Source organism: Buceros rhinoceros, unplaced genomic scaffold, assembly GCF_000710305.1.
Source record: "Buceros rhinoceros silvestris isolate BGI_N320 unplaced genomic scaffold, ASM71030v1 scaffold2933, whole genome shotgun sequence".
Taxonomy (NCBI): Eukaryota; Metazoa; Chordata; class Aves; order Bucerotiformes; family Bucerotidae; genus Buceros; species Buceros rhinoceros.
In genome coordinates this window covers 63,981-81,645 of record NW_010405194.1, presented here as the reverse complement: position 1 = coordinate 81,645, position 17,665 = coordinate 63,981, and the positions used below count along the sequence as shown (strand labels likewise).

General features: G+C 39.1%; 1 protein-coding gene across 1 annotated transcript in view; it reads left to right on the top strand.

Annotated features, from left to right (window-relative positions):
- The window catches only part of LOC104491236 (glycine receptor subunit alpha-2), a gene marked incomplete at its 5' end in the record, with an annotated part of 73,600 nt that overhangs the window by 4,339 nt on the left and 51,596 nt on the right, over positions 1 to 17,665 (top strand). The window contains 3 exons of the mRNA XM_010133621.1: positions 10,182 to 10,264; positions 11,491 to 11,628; positions 14,359 to 14,573. Coding sequence (XP_010131923.1) covers positions 10,182 to 10,264; positions 11,491 to 11,628; positions 14,359 to 14,573 — 436 coding nt within the window. The remainder of the gene's footprint in view (positions 1 to 10,181; positions 10,265 to 11,490; positions 11,629 to 14,358; positions 14,574 to 17,665) is intronic.

The window sequence follows — 17,665 nt, the reverse complement described above, 5'->3', positions numbered from 1 at the left end:
AAGAGTGTCAGTGCTGAGTGGTGATACTGAGAATCCTGGCACTCACATTCTGTGCAACACCTAGACTCTACTTTGTATACACTGCTGCACTGATTTTTATGTTCCGGGGCAAGGACTGTAATGCCTCTGGCCCATTACAGACACCTGGAACATCAGGAAAACATTAAATAACCTCACAGGAGGCTTCGTGTCCTCTCTGAGCCACTCATTTGTGCTACCTGATTCCAGCATACCCATTTCAGGCTACCAGCCAGCTCAGAATATTAGCATCTGTCAAAAAGCTTATTTTAGCAAAGTGATAGAAAGTGGAATGGTTTTATTTAAGGTTTGGGGTTTTTTTCTTTGTTAATTGCTTCCCTCTCCTTTTAGTATTTTCAGTATGGCTTAGCTACATAAGCTTGATGCAGAAGGTGATCGACTCAACTGCAATATTGGTTAAAATACATTGGTCAGGAAACTAAAGGGGATGTAACTTTTTTTTCTACTTGCTGATCCAGAAATACCTCCAGTTGCCTGATAAGGTTGTAGAGCTGTGCTCTGAAATGTAGTGCCAGTGTATTTAGCTAAAAAGAGCTACAAAGCAGATTATTTCATGGTTTTAAAGTATGCAAAGATTCTAGAATGTTGCATAATTTGACAAGAGAGCCACTTGGAATGCTAGGGAGGAGATTTGTGCAAATTCACAAATTACATTTCTTCCATTGTTGCTATCCCTGTTAAAAGAGCAATGAAATACCTAGGAATAATTTGCTCAAGTCTTTCAAAGTATCTGTTTTTCTGTCTTTGTCTCCACGGATCGTCACAGTACAAGAAACATTGTAGTGATGTAGAAAATTCATTCTTTGTGGACGCAATGTTTGATGAGATTTCATTGTTAAATGTTATTATGGACAACGGCAGAATGTCTATTAAAGAGCAGTACTGTGCTGTTAGGGCACCACAAAACATGGAAAATATAAGGCAGTAGACTGCTCTCTAGTTGTGCAGATGTTCTGGGGGTGATTACTAGCCCCTTCATTCGACAACAGGTAGCTGACAGGATGAGTTGGTGCATCCAAAAGCCTCTGCCTGCTTATGCAACCAAAGAAAAGTATCTGAAAACGGCACATTTATTTGCAATGCTGTCTCCCGTGCCAGTTGCCTTATTCAGGAGTTTCCGAAATCCACTCTTCCTAGGGTGGCCATAGTGCTGAGTGATAGCGCACTGGGTCGAACCCCCACTGCAGCCCCACCATCCCATACACTCTTTTGGGTTATATTATGAGTTATGACTACCATGTTCCTCACGTAAATCATCAGAAGTAATCTACAGCACTTTTATAATTCAGATTTTCTGAGTGAAACTACTGCGTTTTGTGGCCTCCTCTGTACTGATGGTCATTGCCCTGTGGTAAAGAAATACAGCACAGATTAAGGAAATACATGGGTAACACTGCTAGTCCCTCTGCAATAGACTTTTCCTAGGGCAAAAAGTCCACTATCCTTCTGAAATATTATGCTTTTAAATAAATCGTACCTTGTATTTTTTTGTGTGGCTACTACAGAATACAGTGGAGTCAAGCTTGGGTTTTCTAAAAAAATTTCAGGGTACAGACCTGATCAACTACATGATAATGAAGCTCCATTTACACCTGATGAGATTGTTACGTGTAATTCATGCATGGCACGGCACAGTCTAACCTAATATAATAGTAGGAAATGTTACATTCTACAGCTCTGTGTGCAGTCTGCACTTTAATTTGATGACTTCAATTTTATTTTACAATCCAATGTCGGCATTTAAGAGGATTTAGACCTTACTAGCAACATTGTCTTTCCATGTGGCAGATTAGCAGAGGGGGGAGTAGGGAGACTGTTATGATTAGCGTGGCTGTTTACTATGTGAGAATCCCTCTCTCCCACCTCACAAAATCATATTCATTACCTCAGCTCCTGTCAGAATAATACTGATATTGACAAGGTGAGGATTTTCTCTCGGAAGTTAACCTCAACCAGTACAGGAATATTTTCACAGAAAAGTATTTAGTTCTCCCATTGGCAAAACTGCACGTTGTCCCATGTTCACTGCCCTGACTTTCCAAAAGCGTAAAATGTCTTTGCATACGTCAAAGTAATTTGTTCACATTTAAAAGAATCCAAAACATTAATGAATAGTAAATGGAGAAATGCTAACTGAAATAGAAAACATATCTAAAGAAGTTTTGGGTTTGACATCTATTACATAATGTAGGCAGAAGCCTTATAGACGTTCTATCAAACTGCACAATGTTACTGGGACACAGTGACTTCCCAGATTGTGGCTGCATGCTATGTGAGTACAACGAATTTGCCAAATTTGTCTTCCCATGGGTGTGGTCACAATAATAACAATGGTTTCAGAGGCTAAAAAATTGCAGCCTTTTGTGGAACAAGCAGCCATTCTGATTACGGCTGAACACAATGTCCTTGGGCTGCCTACTTTTCACCTGTTCTTTTTCTTTCCTTCTTGACCTTTAGTCCTGTTTTTCCTTCCCCCACCCTCCCCTTCCTTTTGGACTCTTTTAAGTAAATGAACTGAGATTCTTATCCTTTGAGAGGAGTTTCCAAATCTCTCTTAACTCCCATCACACACTCCCTCCTTTCTTATTCCCTCCCAACCTACAAATTCAGACTGAGAATCTAGCTCTGAGTTTCCCATACTCTTGTTCTGTTGTATCTAGAGTACTTGTTTTGCATAAACAATAACAAAACCTACTAAATAAATAACAAAGCTTAATGTAGGTACTTTGTTATGCAACTAGCACAGCTATTGTCAAAACCCCATTGATCATCCTGCTTAAGGAAAGAATAATTTACATTTTAATGACACGAAATTATTTGCTTTTACACTTCATAAAGCATTTAAAGCAAAGTAGGGATATGGACTGGATGTTATATCTGAACATGTGCTGTATCACTTCTTCCTCTAATGCTGTGCATGTCTCCAGCTGACTCACAAGAGCACTGGAAGTGAGGTAAATACAAACACAACAGAATCACTCTTTAGACTGAAGGACAATGCTGTCAGGAGAACAAATGGCTCTGAACTGGTCGTAAGTAAGCTTAAAGTGGAAGTTATAAAATTTCCAGATATATACACCTTGAATTCCTAGAACAATATTCCAACAGAAATGGGCAGGACTAGATATCATTAAATGAACCTTGATACTTTTTAAAAGGGATTAGATGATGCGACTATGCATGATAGCAGATGACCAGATTTGATGGCCCAGGTTGTCACTTCTATAGGCCTATACGCCTGTGTCTCAAATAAAAAGGAAGACTTTGTTCTAAGTAAAAAAGTGGGATATGCTGCTGGAGACCAGTTTGTACACATGAAGTTGTTCTTGGCTGACAGGATCAAAAATTTTTGGCAGATGGTTACTTCTGGTTGTCTGTGTTAATGGGATAACTGCACAGCCAAGACACAAGTCTGTGTCCCTGCTCTTCTTACGGGTAATGGCAATGTCTGTCCTTGATTGCCAGTGACCAGTCACTCCATTTAGCCATTGAACTTCAACAAGAGCAGATAAAGGTTAGGTGTAAAATGATAAAATGATGTAGGTGGGAACCCTTCCTAGATTGTAAAAAAAAAAAAAAAAAGCGTGTTTTTTGGAACATGCTGCCAGGAATGAAAATCTTTTGCCAACTGCATTGCAATAAATGGCTTAGAACAGGAATGTCATCAGGCCAGGAGGAAAGCAACACCTCTACTAGACACACACTGCAGGAAAATTAAGATAGCAAATGACAGAGGAGAAAGGAGAGATGAAACACTGCTCTTCCTGGAAAGGAAATAGGTTGTTACAGCATCTGTTACATGAAATCATACTTGAATTTAATGCCATAGATTTGCTTGAGCAATAATTGGAAAATCATTTGCTGGCAGCTCATGTGCCGGCATTGTGTATCTAGTCAATGACTGCGTTACAATGAGGATGCCTGTAACAAGAAGTCCACCACCCTGCTCCCCGCCAGCCCCCGTGTGGTAAAGCAGTACATGAAGCAAAGCAAAGCTCTGGAGGGAGTGAGGACATGCTCATAAACAGCAGTACGTGAAACTCCAGCCTACATCTCGCATTTTGCCCTAGCAAAGAAAGCTTCACATCTTTTCCAAGCTCGACTTGAGCCCCTTCTCATCTAACAGAAATGAAGCTGCAGAACATGACAAATACTAGAGAAGAATCCCAGGAATCCTCAAAAATAAGGGGAAAAGCAGAGAGCTTGACTGTTGCATTTAACAGGGGAAAACCTGTAACTGTGAAAATTACCAGAACTGACATTCAAAATGATGAGTCAGGTCCCTGAAAAAATAATGAGATGGACTACAAAATGAAAAGCCCTTTAAAAGAAGAATATCACAGAGAATTTGGTTTTTTTTTTTTTTGGCCTTCTGATATGTGAACAGTGTCTGTGCCCTTCTTTCAGGCACAGATCATACAAGAGAGGGGGTTGGGAGGAATATAAGATTTAGATTCTCCTCCCTGTTTCAGTGCCACTGCATGGCATTTGCTCCTGTGTCATGCGATGCTGTCACGGTTGCTGTGCAACTCCATGCCCCCTGCCAGTTTAATGGGGAACTTTCTCTGCTTGTGCTTAGGTAATATTTTAGTGTTATTTCAGCAGATATAAGGATCAAGATTTCCAAAGAAAAAGTACCATTAAAAATAATTCTTATGTTTTTGTCAGCTTGGAGCTTTAAGAAAAATACCAGAATTTTTTCCATTTGTAATAGCATCTTCAGAATTTGCAATACTGAAAAAAAAAAACCCTACTTGTCTCACTAAACCCAACACTGTGGGCATTGCACATGTATAAGAATTTTCATAAAACTGGCATATAGCCAATGTTAGAAGTGATTGTGCATGTACTATTTCTGTTCTGGCATTTGCAGCATAAAATGCTAGGTTGTGAAATCTCCTGTCCCAACAGCTGAGGTGCAGATGGGTGTAGCGTGAAAGAATGAAGGGATAAGAATAGAAACAAAATGTTATTTTGATAGCATGCCCACTCATGGTGAGGCATTTGTTGCTTTTCATGCTTGCGAGAAGATAATCATGCTTTTTTTTGGAACTTGCACTCTTTTCTCCAAGACTATTTAAATTCCCAGCAGTATTTCTGTACTTGGTTAAGACAGGCCTTAGTTATTTTCTGTAGCCCACTCACAAATCACAACTCTTGCAGGATAATTAACAAAAACAGCATTCCCCTGTCATCAGATACCTTGTATTGTGATCCACGGGGCCTTGTATTGTGATCCCTCTTGTGGGATCAGTGTCCTGCTCCAGCCTGAGAGTTACTGCTTAGGTTAAGGGCAGTTTTGGGTGAGTTGCAACACATCAAGCTAAGGAATGTGAGAGCTGCCTGTGAGGAAGTGAGTTAGAATACAGTTTAGTGGTTGTTGCAGATTAGGCAATATGTCAAATCCCACTTAAAATTAGATACTCTTTAAAATTTATATATATTAAAAAATTGGATTATGTAATGTATAAATCCAATTTGCTAAGGGTTTAGTATGATACTAGCAGTTCTTCAGTTTTGTGTTGCTGACCATTCACAAGCAGCCTGTACGTGAAGTACTCTGAAGCATTTTTGTAGCATTGTGAGAGTATCAGAGAAGTGGTTTGATGGTGATGTTCATCACCGTTCAAAACCCCTAAGACAGAAAATGAGACTGGAGAATGTCTTGAGAATAATCTGTTTACAAACATTTAACTCAATTGAGGGGTTTATTTTTTTTTTAATTGAAGGACCTTACCCTCCACTGATGGTCTGCTTTCAGGATCAGGTGTCAAGGAGTGGACTTGGCTGAAAACTGAATACCCTGAAGAGAGGTGGGGGTGGCAGGAACTGGGGAACAGGAAAGGGAGGGGGAAGGGGTGTGAGGAAAGACTAGGATGCAAAGGAAAGAGGGTGGGCTCTGGGGTAGATGTGCAGACATAGGAGGAGGTGGGAAAAGTATGTCCTGGGTCAGAGAAAGGACAGGACAAGGGCAGGAATGAGCAAAGGATGAATAGGAAGCATGGTGTCACACCTCACAGCTGAGCTCAGGACTTGATTGCACTGCTCGTAAACACCTCTGAGCAACCTTGCTTGCACATTTGTTTCACTTTCCTCAGAGGACAATGGCTGGCTCCTTGGCAGCTACATTTAGGGCAGTGGTAGTGTCTCCGTTGAGCTCTGCTGCTGACTTGTCTGAGGGCACGTCTGCTCCTGCCTGGAGAAAACACTGATGTTGCAAAACAACGTGTTCTGGTGTTAAAGATGACCAGCACGGGGATTTCTGATTAATAACATGTAGTCAGGCTGTTTATTTTTTCCCACAGGAAGCCTTATACTGGCTTCTGTGACAAAGGAAGCCACAGCCTGCAGGACTTCTGCCTGCCTGCCTGAAGAAGTAGGAAATACAGACTTCCGAATGATGCTCTAATGAGATTTCTCGGGTCTCCAGAAATGAAATCTGTTGAGCTGGGGTGAGAAGAGAGACAGGCCCACAGCCCAAGTCTGAGTGATTTCTCAGGACATTCTGGTGAATCCAGGGGATGAAAGAGGGGAGTTCGAATGAAATGCTAAGTGAAGAAGTCCTGTCAGCGCCCGCTGCACTTTGAAGGCTTTTAGTGTATCAGCAGATGCTGCTCAGAAGGGACTTACCTAGTGTATGAGGGAATCCTCAGGAAGAGGGTCCAAAGTTTAAGACAGGCAATGGTGCCCTGGAGTATTTGGATTACAGCCCTGCCTCTGCCACAGCATTGCTCAGTAATATGACTGATTTTTTTTTTTAAATTTCTTCTTACAGTGCTGGCTAGTTGTTCATTCTTTGCTTTCTGGCTCTGTTTCTGCATTTTGTTCCGTTCACACCCTATTGCACTGTTCCAGAGCTTGATTATTCCTTGACTGTGGGATGGGTGAGGGGGTGGTGAGGAAAAGAAGAGCAACTTAGCCTCTCCTCTGGGGCGACTTGCTTCCCTGGCACTGTGCCTCAAGTGCTGGAGTGCTGGAGACGTGTCTCTGTTCTGCTCCCCCATGACCCCTGGCTGCTCAGCTGGAAAATACAATGCGTCCATCCCCAGAGCTCTCCCTAAGCGAGCTGTGCAGCCTAAGCCTGGCTAACAGTGACAAAATCAAGTTCTTGGTCAGCTTCCTCTCTTTTCACTTTCACCGATTGTTCATAAAACACTTCCTATCCGTGTTTTATGGTGCTAAGCCGCCAAATCTGTTGTTTATGCCTCTCAAATACCTTGGTGGAGGTGTGCCTGAAGAATAAAATTGTTGTTCTGTAGCAGTTTATTCTGTTTTATTAACAATTAAAGTATTTACCAGTGCAATTGTCTGTTAAACTTGCACTTTGCACCAAATCTCCAGGGGCCCTGCTTGAATCTGCCAAGTGTGAGACATTAATTTTTCTAAAAAATTTTCTGTCAATGACACTGTGATTATAGACAATGTGTGTAGATATATCTGCCTAACACTTCCCTTTTCTGATACTGTTTGCTTATTAATGTAAATATGCAATAATAATATGGTACCTGAGTTTGGAAACACTCGCAGGATTTTAGTGAAATGGAATCAGCTGTGATAAATCAACCCATCACCAGGGATTTCAGTGGAGTTAGTTTAGACTCCATCAGCTGAACATTTAGCATGTAGTTGAACATTTAGCTTCTTGTTGGAAAAAAAAAGGATATGTGAACCATAGGAAGCAATAAGCATTGAGTTCAACACTTGCATTACTCCTAGTCAAAGGGATTACAGAGGCAAAGATATTAACTGTAAATGGCTACTATAGCTAGCTTGAGAGATCAGACTCATCAATACAGTGAATAGAAATTATTTTCCATTTGTTAGGGTGAGCAGAGAATAATTTACTCTTCCTGAAAGACACCATTTCTTAGGAAAAGAAAGAAGAAATGCCAGCCTTTGTGTGAACCTACATAATGAGTATTTTCTCAGCAAACACCCAGAAAAAAAATAAATCCATTATCTACCTAGTATCAGTGGAGACAGAACAATTTTTCCCCATGAGACTTTGAAAGCTGCAAATGGATGCATTCACTTTCTCATGAGTTTGATGTTAGACTAATAAGAGACACATCTGTGCATGTATGTAGTCAAATCCCCAAATTCTTCGAAGTTTTGGGCAAGTAGAAAGGGATGAAGGGGGAAGGAAATAAAGTCAGTATGCAATCACACCTGAGCGTCATTAAAAACTGAGGGCTGTATAGGCCATGCCTACTTCAATGAATACAAACAAAGGGCTTATTTAGAAAGGCTGCATTTGCATAAAGGCATATTTGAAATGAACTTAAAACATCTAAGCCATATTTAGAAGATGACTGAAAAGAAGGAAGAGAGTTTGATATAGCAACATTTCAGAAAAAAAAGGCCGAAGCAGTCTTTTGTTAATACTGGGGATTAGCAATTTAATTAGCTCAATCTTTAATACTGGAAATTACCTAGTAAAAATGAGACTAGTTAACAGTTGCAGGGCATTTAAAATAGTTAAATGAGTAAAGGAAGATTTTCGATGACCTTTGTTTGTCCACTAGACGTATTTTTTTTTCTAGAAGACATTTTTCTTTAATGCTTATGCTATCTGCTCCCGAAGATTAATTGGGAGTTTATTTACTATGGCAGTGTTTAGAGGACTACTGGGAACTTTTGTTTATCTCAGTGCTTTTCACTGCCACTCACAACTGATGTCTAATTTCCTAATATTATCGTATAAACTGAAGACTCTGTCAAGAGGAAAACAACGTTACTTTCTCTAGGTAGCCCATCAATAGGCAAAATCAGTGATGTTGAACGTGATTTTTTATCAGGTTGAGACCATTTTGATCACAGTTACCTAAGTGTCATCTTGCCATAGTAATTTGATGGAAGAACAGTAGAACTGGAAGGCCTAGACAGGCCATCCCCAAAAATTCACATGGTGAAGAAATAGACTGAAAGGGTTTGAATCTTCTATATGTGGTGAGAAGCACAAAATCACCACAGGAGAGAGAGCTTAGTGAATTATTTCTCCATATCAATCACTTTGGTATGTGGGACAACATAGATTCAAGGTCGGCAGCTGGCCTATGGGTTCACTGACATAGTTAAAAAATTATTCTCATTGTACTGTGTTAATGTTTCAGCGTAAATTCAGATCAGACGATCTAGTTCTTGTCCTTGATAGTAAATTGGTGTAGAGGTTTTTATTTATTTGCTTTCCTTGTGTCAAAGCTGGGTTTGTGCTGAAGGTAATATGAAATAAAAATGTACTCTTTTTATATGAGTTACAGTTTTTATATGAGTTACAGTTAACAATTCTTCTGTTTTTCAGAGCAGCTAGTTGTTTGTAAGTACGTCATTTCAGTATCTTTGTTTGTTAAAAACGCTTTATTCTCCCAAAAAAGGAAAGTAATAAAGCAGAGGAGAAGTCTTGAAAGAGATTTCAATGAAATGTGAAAAGGCAAAATGAAGTTTAAAAAAAAAAAAGAAAGAAAGAAACATTAAGAATATTCCCATCCAAGTAAAATTATGCTTTATCTGGGACAATAACAACTGAAAAATTAAAAGAGAAATTTAGTTTGTATGATAATGTTCCTTTAGGCTTACTTTCTTCTATCTGCACTCTTTATCTTTTAATGCTATGTGGATCTTGCTTTTACTGTATAATGTTTTTTTCTTTCTCTTAATGGCTAAGCAGCAAGAATGAAGGGTTGGAAATGGGCCTCCTAAACACAACAAAAGCACTTTCTGTTGAAAAAACCCCCATAGCTGTTGTTTCCTTTCTTAGCTTTTCAAAAAATAACCTTAAAAATGTGTATCCCATGAACAGTCCTTTCAGCTTTTGCATTATTTGGGTTCAGTATTATACATAAAACATTCACTGGTACATTAGTGGAGAGCGTTTCGTACTATCCTGATGTTGCCTTCTCTATCTCTGTTTCGCTCAGCCAACACAGCCAGTGAGTGGCTGGTTTACTTACTCGCTCTGTCTTCACAGCTCTTATGTCCTTAAAAGCTCAGAGTGGAGAGTGAGCCTAGCCTCTGAGGTGTTAAGATTTGGTCTTGATCCTTTAAACTCTAAAGATGGGACTTTGGATAAAATCCATGTATTTCTAACAAGAGCTGCCTTTTATTTTTTTCTCTTTTTTTCCCCTCCCTCCCTCCAATTTTAGGCTTACTTTGACCTTATCCTGTCCCATGGACTTGAAGAATTTTCCTATGGATGTACAGACGTGTACAATGCAACTAGAGAGCTGTGAGTGTCCAGTTGTTTTATCCATCGAAGAACAGGATTTTACCGGAGCATTTGGTTGTTAGATATTATCTACATAGTTGTACTTAAGTGGTGGGATGCAATATTCCTATTTTGTAAGGGAAAAATTATGGAGGAACAGTCCATCATGGTCCGTGCAGATTGCCTGTCTCTGTGCTGTTTCTGCTCTCTTCCCTTTCCCCCTCCTGGGGCACATCACCTCAACCATCGGGTCTGCATCACTTCCAGGGATAACCATAGTGATTCTGTGTAGGGGAAATAATTAAATCTCAGGAAAGTAAGAGCAATTAGTACAGAACCAGGGATTAGGTATGCCTGGCTAAGACATGCTATGGTCTTTTGAAAAATGGAAGCAACGTACGTGAAGAAGCAGAGGTCCTGTTAGCACACTTGTTGATGAGTTAAAACTGGAGAAGATATGGACTTGGGTACCAGCACGCACCCATCCACACTGGGTAGCTGTCAGCACACACAGTGGCACAGTTTTGATCTGTACCAGCTATCAGTTGGACAGAACCAGGCATGGCTTGGGTAATGGCATGCACCAGTGATCATTCCCAGTAGTCAGTAGGTAGCACACCAACTTGGGGGTTTTTTACGGGGAGGGGAGAATGGGTTTAGGTGTATAGGTATGAGCTGCAGGCTACCACCTGCCTTTGTGCTCAGAGAATGGCTACAGTTTATTTAATTTACCCATAAAGATGTAGCCATTGCAGTCAAGAAGATGCTTCAGTGAGTTGAAGGCTCTCTTTTCCCTCCACACCTCTGAGGTTTACAAAAGCTATCTTTTTCTTTTCAATAAGGGCCCGTAATTCTGCAGTCTAAAAATCCTTGCTTTGTTGGCGCATGCCAACTCCATCACCAAAGAATGATGAAAACAAAGCAAAACGAAGGCTGATGCATAGACACAGAAATGTCGTTTCAGTATTAGACAGTATCTTTGATGGGCTAGCAAAATGATTTTTTAGTGGCAAACCAGGGCAGTTTTTCAGAGCATAGTGGTGTTACTTGTCACTCTTACTAGAGTAACAGTGCAGTAATAGTAACAGGTAATTAACAGCAATAGCATTGTTGTTAAGCACACATCTTAAAAACAGCTGAGATATCACATATTGCAATAAAGGACATGATTCTCGAACATAATAATGTTTGTTTTTGACTTTTTCCAGTCAGCTACCATCTAACTAACTATGATTTCTTTATCGCAGTTGGCTACACTATGAATGACCTGATATTTGAGTGGCTAAGTGATGGACCTGTGCAAGTTGCAGAGGGCTTAACCTTGCCACAGTTTATTTTGAAAGAAGATAAAGAACTTGGTTATTGCACGAAACATTACAACACAGGTGAGCATTATTCTGTTTTTTTTCTGTTAGTTGTTCTAATGGTATCTATTGTCAGTTTGAAAAGAGAAAAGATGGGTAAACTGCAAAAAACTTTGAAATTAAAATTTAATTCAGTCACTCTTACTTTTAAACCTGAAAAGATAAAAGATTCTCCCTTTTAGTTTTGTTTCTTTGAAAAATTTTGTTTCCAAATTTCCTTTAATTTCATTAAAGATATTCTAATATACACATGATAATATTCTTAAAATCATTAAGGAATTTACAATCTTTAAAAACTGATTAAAACATCTAGTTATTTTTATTTCCTTAACATGAAACTTTTTTTAACAAACTAAATATTTTCTAAAATATTGATTCAGCACTTTCAAAGTACTGATTTTTCTGAAGTTGATTTATTTCTCCAGCATACCAAATTGCCAACGAGGAAAAATATAAAAATTTCAGCAGCTTTTATATGTGGTCTGATTTATGATATGTAGTATTTAAAAGGACAATGCTTTCATCGCTGATCTAAATAGTGTACAGACATGAAATTTGGGGAGTTTTTTGGTTTTGTTTTTGTTTAATGCTGTAATGTTTTTTTCTTGTGTTTGCTATTTTGAAGTTTCACATGCTCTATGTTTTCTATCTTTACCTTTACAGAGCAGAGAGAACTCTGTTTAAATTTTGATTTAGCTGCCTGGAGTTTATTTAACAGGGACAGCATTTAGAGAACAGTTTGCTGGGTACTTGCTGGGATTAGATATAATCCCTGGCATCTAAAATAGCTTTTTCATCATTTCATCATAAAAGCCAATCTGGTTGCATCAAATACATTTGTCATTTGTTTCACTCTGTGAAATAACACAATGTGAGATATTCTGCCTTTGCCAAAAATAAAGTCACATTAATTTCTGACGAAAAGAAAATTATTGCTTTTAATTTTTATAAATGCAGCTCCTTATTTGGGGGCCCAAAGTGCCAAGGAAAGAAAGCTTTGTAATTCCACAGTCCAATGCTTATGGAAAGGGGCACTGCTGTGAATTCTCATCTTTTCTCACACTTAAAGGGGATAATTGAGAGTAAATTCCAACAGGCAGACCTTACCCATTTGTAATTTGGCTGATACAAAATTTAGCAATTTCCCACCAGAGGATTCAAGTTCTGAATAACTGAGTTCATCTGCTTTTCTAATTACAGTCAGATAACCACTTTGTAGGGTCAAATACTGAAAGTAAGAGAAGAGGGAGAGCATGGGCAATGGCTTCCTTGTATACCAAGGAAGATACTTCACAAAGGATAAAAATGCCAATTAGTAGCTTCCATTACATGTAGTTAAAATAAATGTGTAGTTACCAAAGTTAAAAGTATGTAGACGATCTGAAATGCAGTATTTGAGCAAAAGAATACTGCCTATAGGCACCCCTCCTTCTCTGGAGCATGCTCCTTCTGGTTTGGTGCAATTAAAATGTGGATAAAAGCTATATTATTCAGCCTTCTCCTACCCACAGTGTCCAGGTTGTGCTGCAGGAATCTGGAGAGCATTCAACAGATCGAGCTGCTCCTATGCTATTGATGCCTCCACACGTGGCCACCCCATCCCTTTGAGCGCCCTTCTGTACAGGCAGGCCTGTCAGGATCAGTCATTTTCCAGGTCTCAGAGTCTGCCTTTAGGGTCACAGGTCCGGTCACTCATTTTAGAGCTTCTGTGCTGCCAAAAGATATTATTCAGTTCTTCTCCCCTCCTCTCTATCAAACAGCCTCTGCATTGTCCTTTGTGCCAGCTCTCACACCCTTCACACTCTGTTCAGTTTTCTAGACTGGCAGAAAAATACGTGTACATCACAAAAAGGAGAAAAACCATCTAATTTCCCCTGAAAGGGTGAATGAGGAACAATGTGTCTTCATACATTTGACCAACCAACACAAAAGGGGTCCTTTGAAACCATTAGCATGACACTTCAGGAACGACCGACTTTGTTGTACTCTTAGTCTGCCTCAAGTGAGAGCCGTCACAGTACCTAAACCACAGTAATTTGGAGAGCAGCACAGAGTGATTGCATTAGTATCTGACAAGCTGTTGCAGCTCAGGACTCTGCATCCCCCACTGCACGGCTAGTTCCACTGTCAGGCAATCCTAGACTTCTGTCTTCCACCACCCTGTGGAGCAGCTACCTGGTTTTTGAAGAATCACTCACCTCCCACAAGAGATTGTTGCGGGTTTCCTGGATTTAGACTTTTGGCAAAATTCAAACTAGGCTGTGAGTTGATTCTGCTGTGAGACTTTATAAGCAGACGCAGGGAAATGACATGACCAGAATAAGAAGGAGGTGATCTATCACGAGACTATAAGACTAGTAGTTTAATATTTGTCTCTATATTTCCTTAATCTCATGTCATTAAAAGGGCAAAATACTGTCCACGTTTAATACCAAACATTATATTTGACTAAAGTAAAATCTCATTAAAACCTGAGAAAAGAAACATTGCGTTGTATTTTCTGGAGGGAAAATAACTGTGCTAATATTAGTTTTCTCAGTTAATACGAAGAACTGAGCACAGTCTGTTTCAGGGGTCCCATGTGTCTCACAAGCTAGCGTGCAACAAATAGATGACTTGCATTTGCTTATAGTGTCAGGTTATGAAACAGGCCACTCATCTAACTTGTGTAAGATAAAAGATGTACAGAGATAAAAGAGATACAAGAAAAAATGTGCAAAAAGAATTTATGAAAGTAATTTCGTGTTCTAGGAAAGTTTACATGCATTGAAGTCAAGTTTCATTTGGAGCGTCAGATGGGATACTATTTAATCCAGATGTACATTCCTAGCCTGCTGATTGTCATTTTGTCCTGGGTTTCTTTCTGGATCAACATGGATGCTGCTCCAGCTAGAGTTGCACTGGGTATCACTACAGTTTTGACAATGACCACGCAAAGCTCAGGATCGAGAGCTTCCCTCCCAAAAGTAAGGAAATAATTTTTTGCCACTGATTTCTAATTAACCAGAAACATTTGTACTACTTTTTGAAGTTTCTGAAAGATCTGTGTAAATATACATCTGATAAGGATACAGGAGACAGCGGTAACGGTGTGATGTTAATTGTTGCAATAACCTTGCATTTGGATTAAGGCAGGTTTCTGCTGTTTTGTGGGATGGCTGGAGGGTTAAACAGTACAGATTTTTAATGAGTTTCTGCCGGTTTTGACTCTTAGTTTTCAGCAGTTAGAAGCCAGATTTTCTGAAGTAGTTTGGTACCTGACTGGGTTTGTGAAAGCACTTCCATGAAAATTGGACATTCTTTCTGACTGGACACTTTATAAACTCTGTCTGGTCTTTTCTGGACTGCTAGCCTCTCAAATATCAATGTTTCTAGATATGGCACTTAGTCCAATGTATATATAAATATACATTTTTAAAGTATATATAAAATACATATATATAGAACATGCATATGTCTAAAAGGATTCTCTGGAAAAACTTTTCAGTGAGGAACTGGTGATATTTTTGTTTCACAGAAGGATTTGTCCATTTTCTCATTCAAGCGCTGTCCGCAGACCTTCATCTTGTCTATGCACAGAAATATCGTCTCACTCAAATTTTGTGATCTTTTTAATCCAGGCCAGATGCTGTAGATGGATTTACAGATTTTGGACTGTATTTTTGTTTAGTCAGGCTAGCAGCGCTTTTCAGCATGGGCATAGTCTGAATGCTTCTGCTGACAGTATTCCCAGCAGAATTCCACGAGTATGGTCAGGTTTTGTACCATTTTCTAGAAGAGAGCTCAGAGGTAGTTCAGTTTACAATAGTCTGAGGCATCACGAGATATACTCCCTGAAGAACTCTCTTTACACCAATCCACCATCACAGGGATTGAGATCATAGCAGCAATGAAAAGCATTTTTGAGTGTTTGTGTAGATCATGGTCCATTCCAAAGAGCATGTTGTACTTTGTTCTACTCTACCCTCGGTTTCACATTTATTCTTATTCATTCCAAATTCTATAATTTGTTCAAGTGAAGCATATGTAGGGCAATTTCCTAAACTGCACAGACTGTGTTATTCCTCTGCTGGTGATGAGAAACTATCACTGAAAGAACTGGTGAATACAACAGTTGGTTCAACTTTACTTGTTTACTTGGAGATATATATAATTTTCCATGCAAACTGGAAGCCTTTCATATATTAACTCAGAATTTCAAATGGATAATTTCTTAAGCATTTGTTTGGACAATTCTGTCAATATTACTAAGTAAAAGCTCTGAAAAGAAAGTCAATAAAGAGATAATCTTGGCAAGGAATATATAAGCTCTGTAGAGAGCAAGTTTGTAGTCACTGAAGAGTATGTCTGGATGGTCCTATGTGACTCCATGTGATATAGGCCAAGTTTCTTCCAAATTAACTGGCTGGAGAATTAGAGATGGTACAATCACTGTAGTGGCTTCCACCCACAATTCCAATTGGGCAAACATACTCTGCTAAGAAGTTCTGCAGTATTAACATGCACAAAATGATAATGTTTTAGAAAGACTTTTCATCATATGCTTTTGATCCAGCCGAAATGTTGCTCCCTTTTCTGTTCTGCCTTGTTTGTGTAGAAAAGTATTTGCTAGAGTATTTTCTGAGCTTCTACTGAGTGAAAGAAATGAGAGGATCCAGAATATTTTGACTGTGGCTATTTGATTATTGGAGAAGTTCTTCCGGATTAAATACATTTATCTCAGCAGCTGACAGAGAATGGTGATGCTCTAGCCCTACTCCATCTCCTTATCTGGTGTGTTCCTTTGCCAGAAGAGAGGCACTAAGATAAAGAACTTCACCAGAGAGCCCAGCACACTTATTTCAGTCAGGCTACACCTGGTTGTTGCAATTTCACTGTGTAATTCAGCTGAACTGTACTTTGCAGCTTTGGTCTCTGTATAAGTGTGTTAAACCTTGTGGGGGCTTTTGAAAGTGTTCCCAGTTGACTTAAAAATGTGGTTCTAAGTAAAAGCTAGCATACCTCCTAGCTAACTGCCACCTTGTGTGACTCAGGTTTCTGAAGAAACATAGGACCAACAAAACCAAAAGTGCTTCAAAACAGTCTTTACTTGTACGTGTAGCTGTATAGCTGTGTACCACCATTCAGGTCTCGTATCACCTGTATCTGATTCCTTACACAAAGACACAAGCTTTTCTTGCTGTTGTTGTTGCAGGTACCTAGCTATTTTAGAAGCTCTTCTGTAACTTCATATTGAAATTTAATTTCTTAATAAAATCTGTCCAGCTTAAATACAATTAGAAACAAAAACACGAGAAGAATTAAATTAAATCAGTATTAAATCTGAAGTCACAAAATGGGTCTTTAAAAGCAATGGGTTTTTTGAGTCCCATCTACATATTGCCAAGACCAGAAGTTTGGCTGTCAATAAAACATCCATTTAAAGATCGCTCCAAGCATGAGTATCTAACAGAGTCAGACATGACGGGAGGGCTATTTTTGCAAGAGTACTGAAAAAACAGATGCAACTTTGCTTTGTGAAGCAGCCTATACTGGAATACAAGAGTTACATTTTTTCCCCTCCTTCTTTGTGTCCTGTGCTTATTGACATGCATTTATACAACTTTACCTTTCACTTACCCACTGTGTCATGGCACATGTTTCTCCTCTTTCTTCTCTATTTTAGTAGACCTTTACCACAAAAACCAAAAAAGCATCAAAACTCGCCAACTTTAAAGGGAATGATTTCTTTACCTAAAAAAGAGAAAAAAGAATTGCAGTAAGATTTTGTGTTAGTTTTTTTGTCTCTTTCCGAGTTTGTGTCTGAATGATGAAAATGTTTCTGTTTAGGAGTAATTATCGACATATTGTTCTCAACTGTTGCATAAGATTACATGACAAAGTTCTGTTTGTTTAAAACTGCTTTTTTTTTCTGTATTAATAACTAATAGCAATTCTGATACACAAATTTCATAATGGTAGGTCACAGCAACACAGACATTAGGCGTTCAGCTGATGAAAATTAAACAGAAGATAGAAAAGAACAGAAGAGGGACAGGAGAGGAGAGGAGAGGAGAGG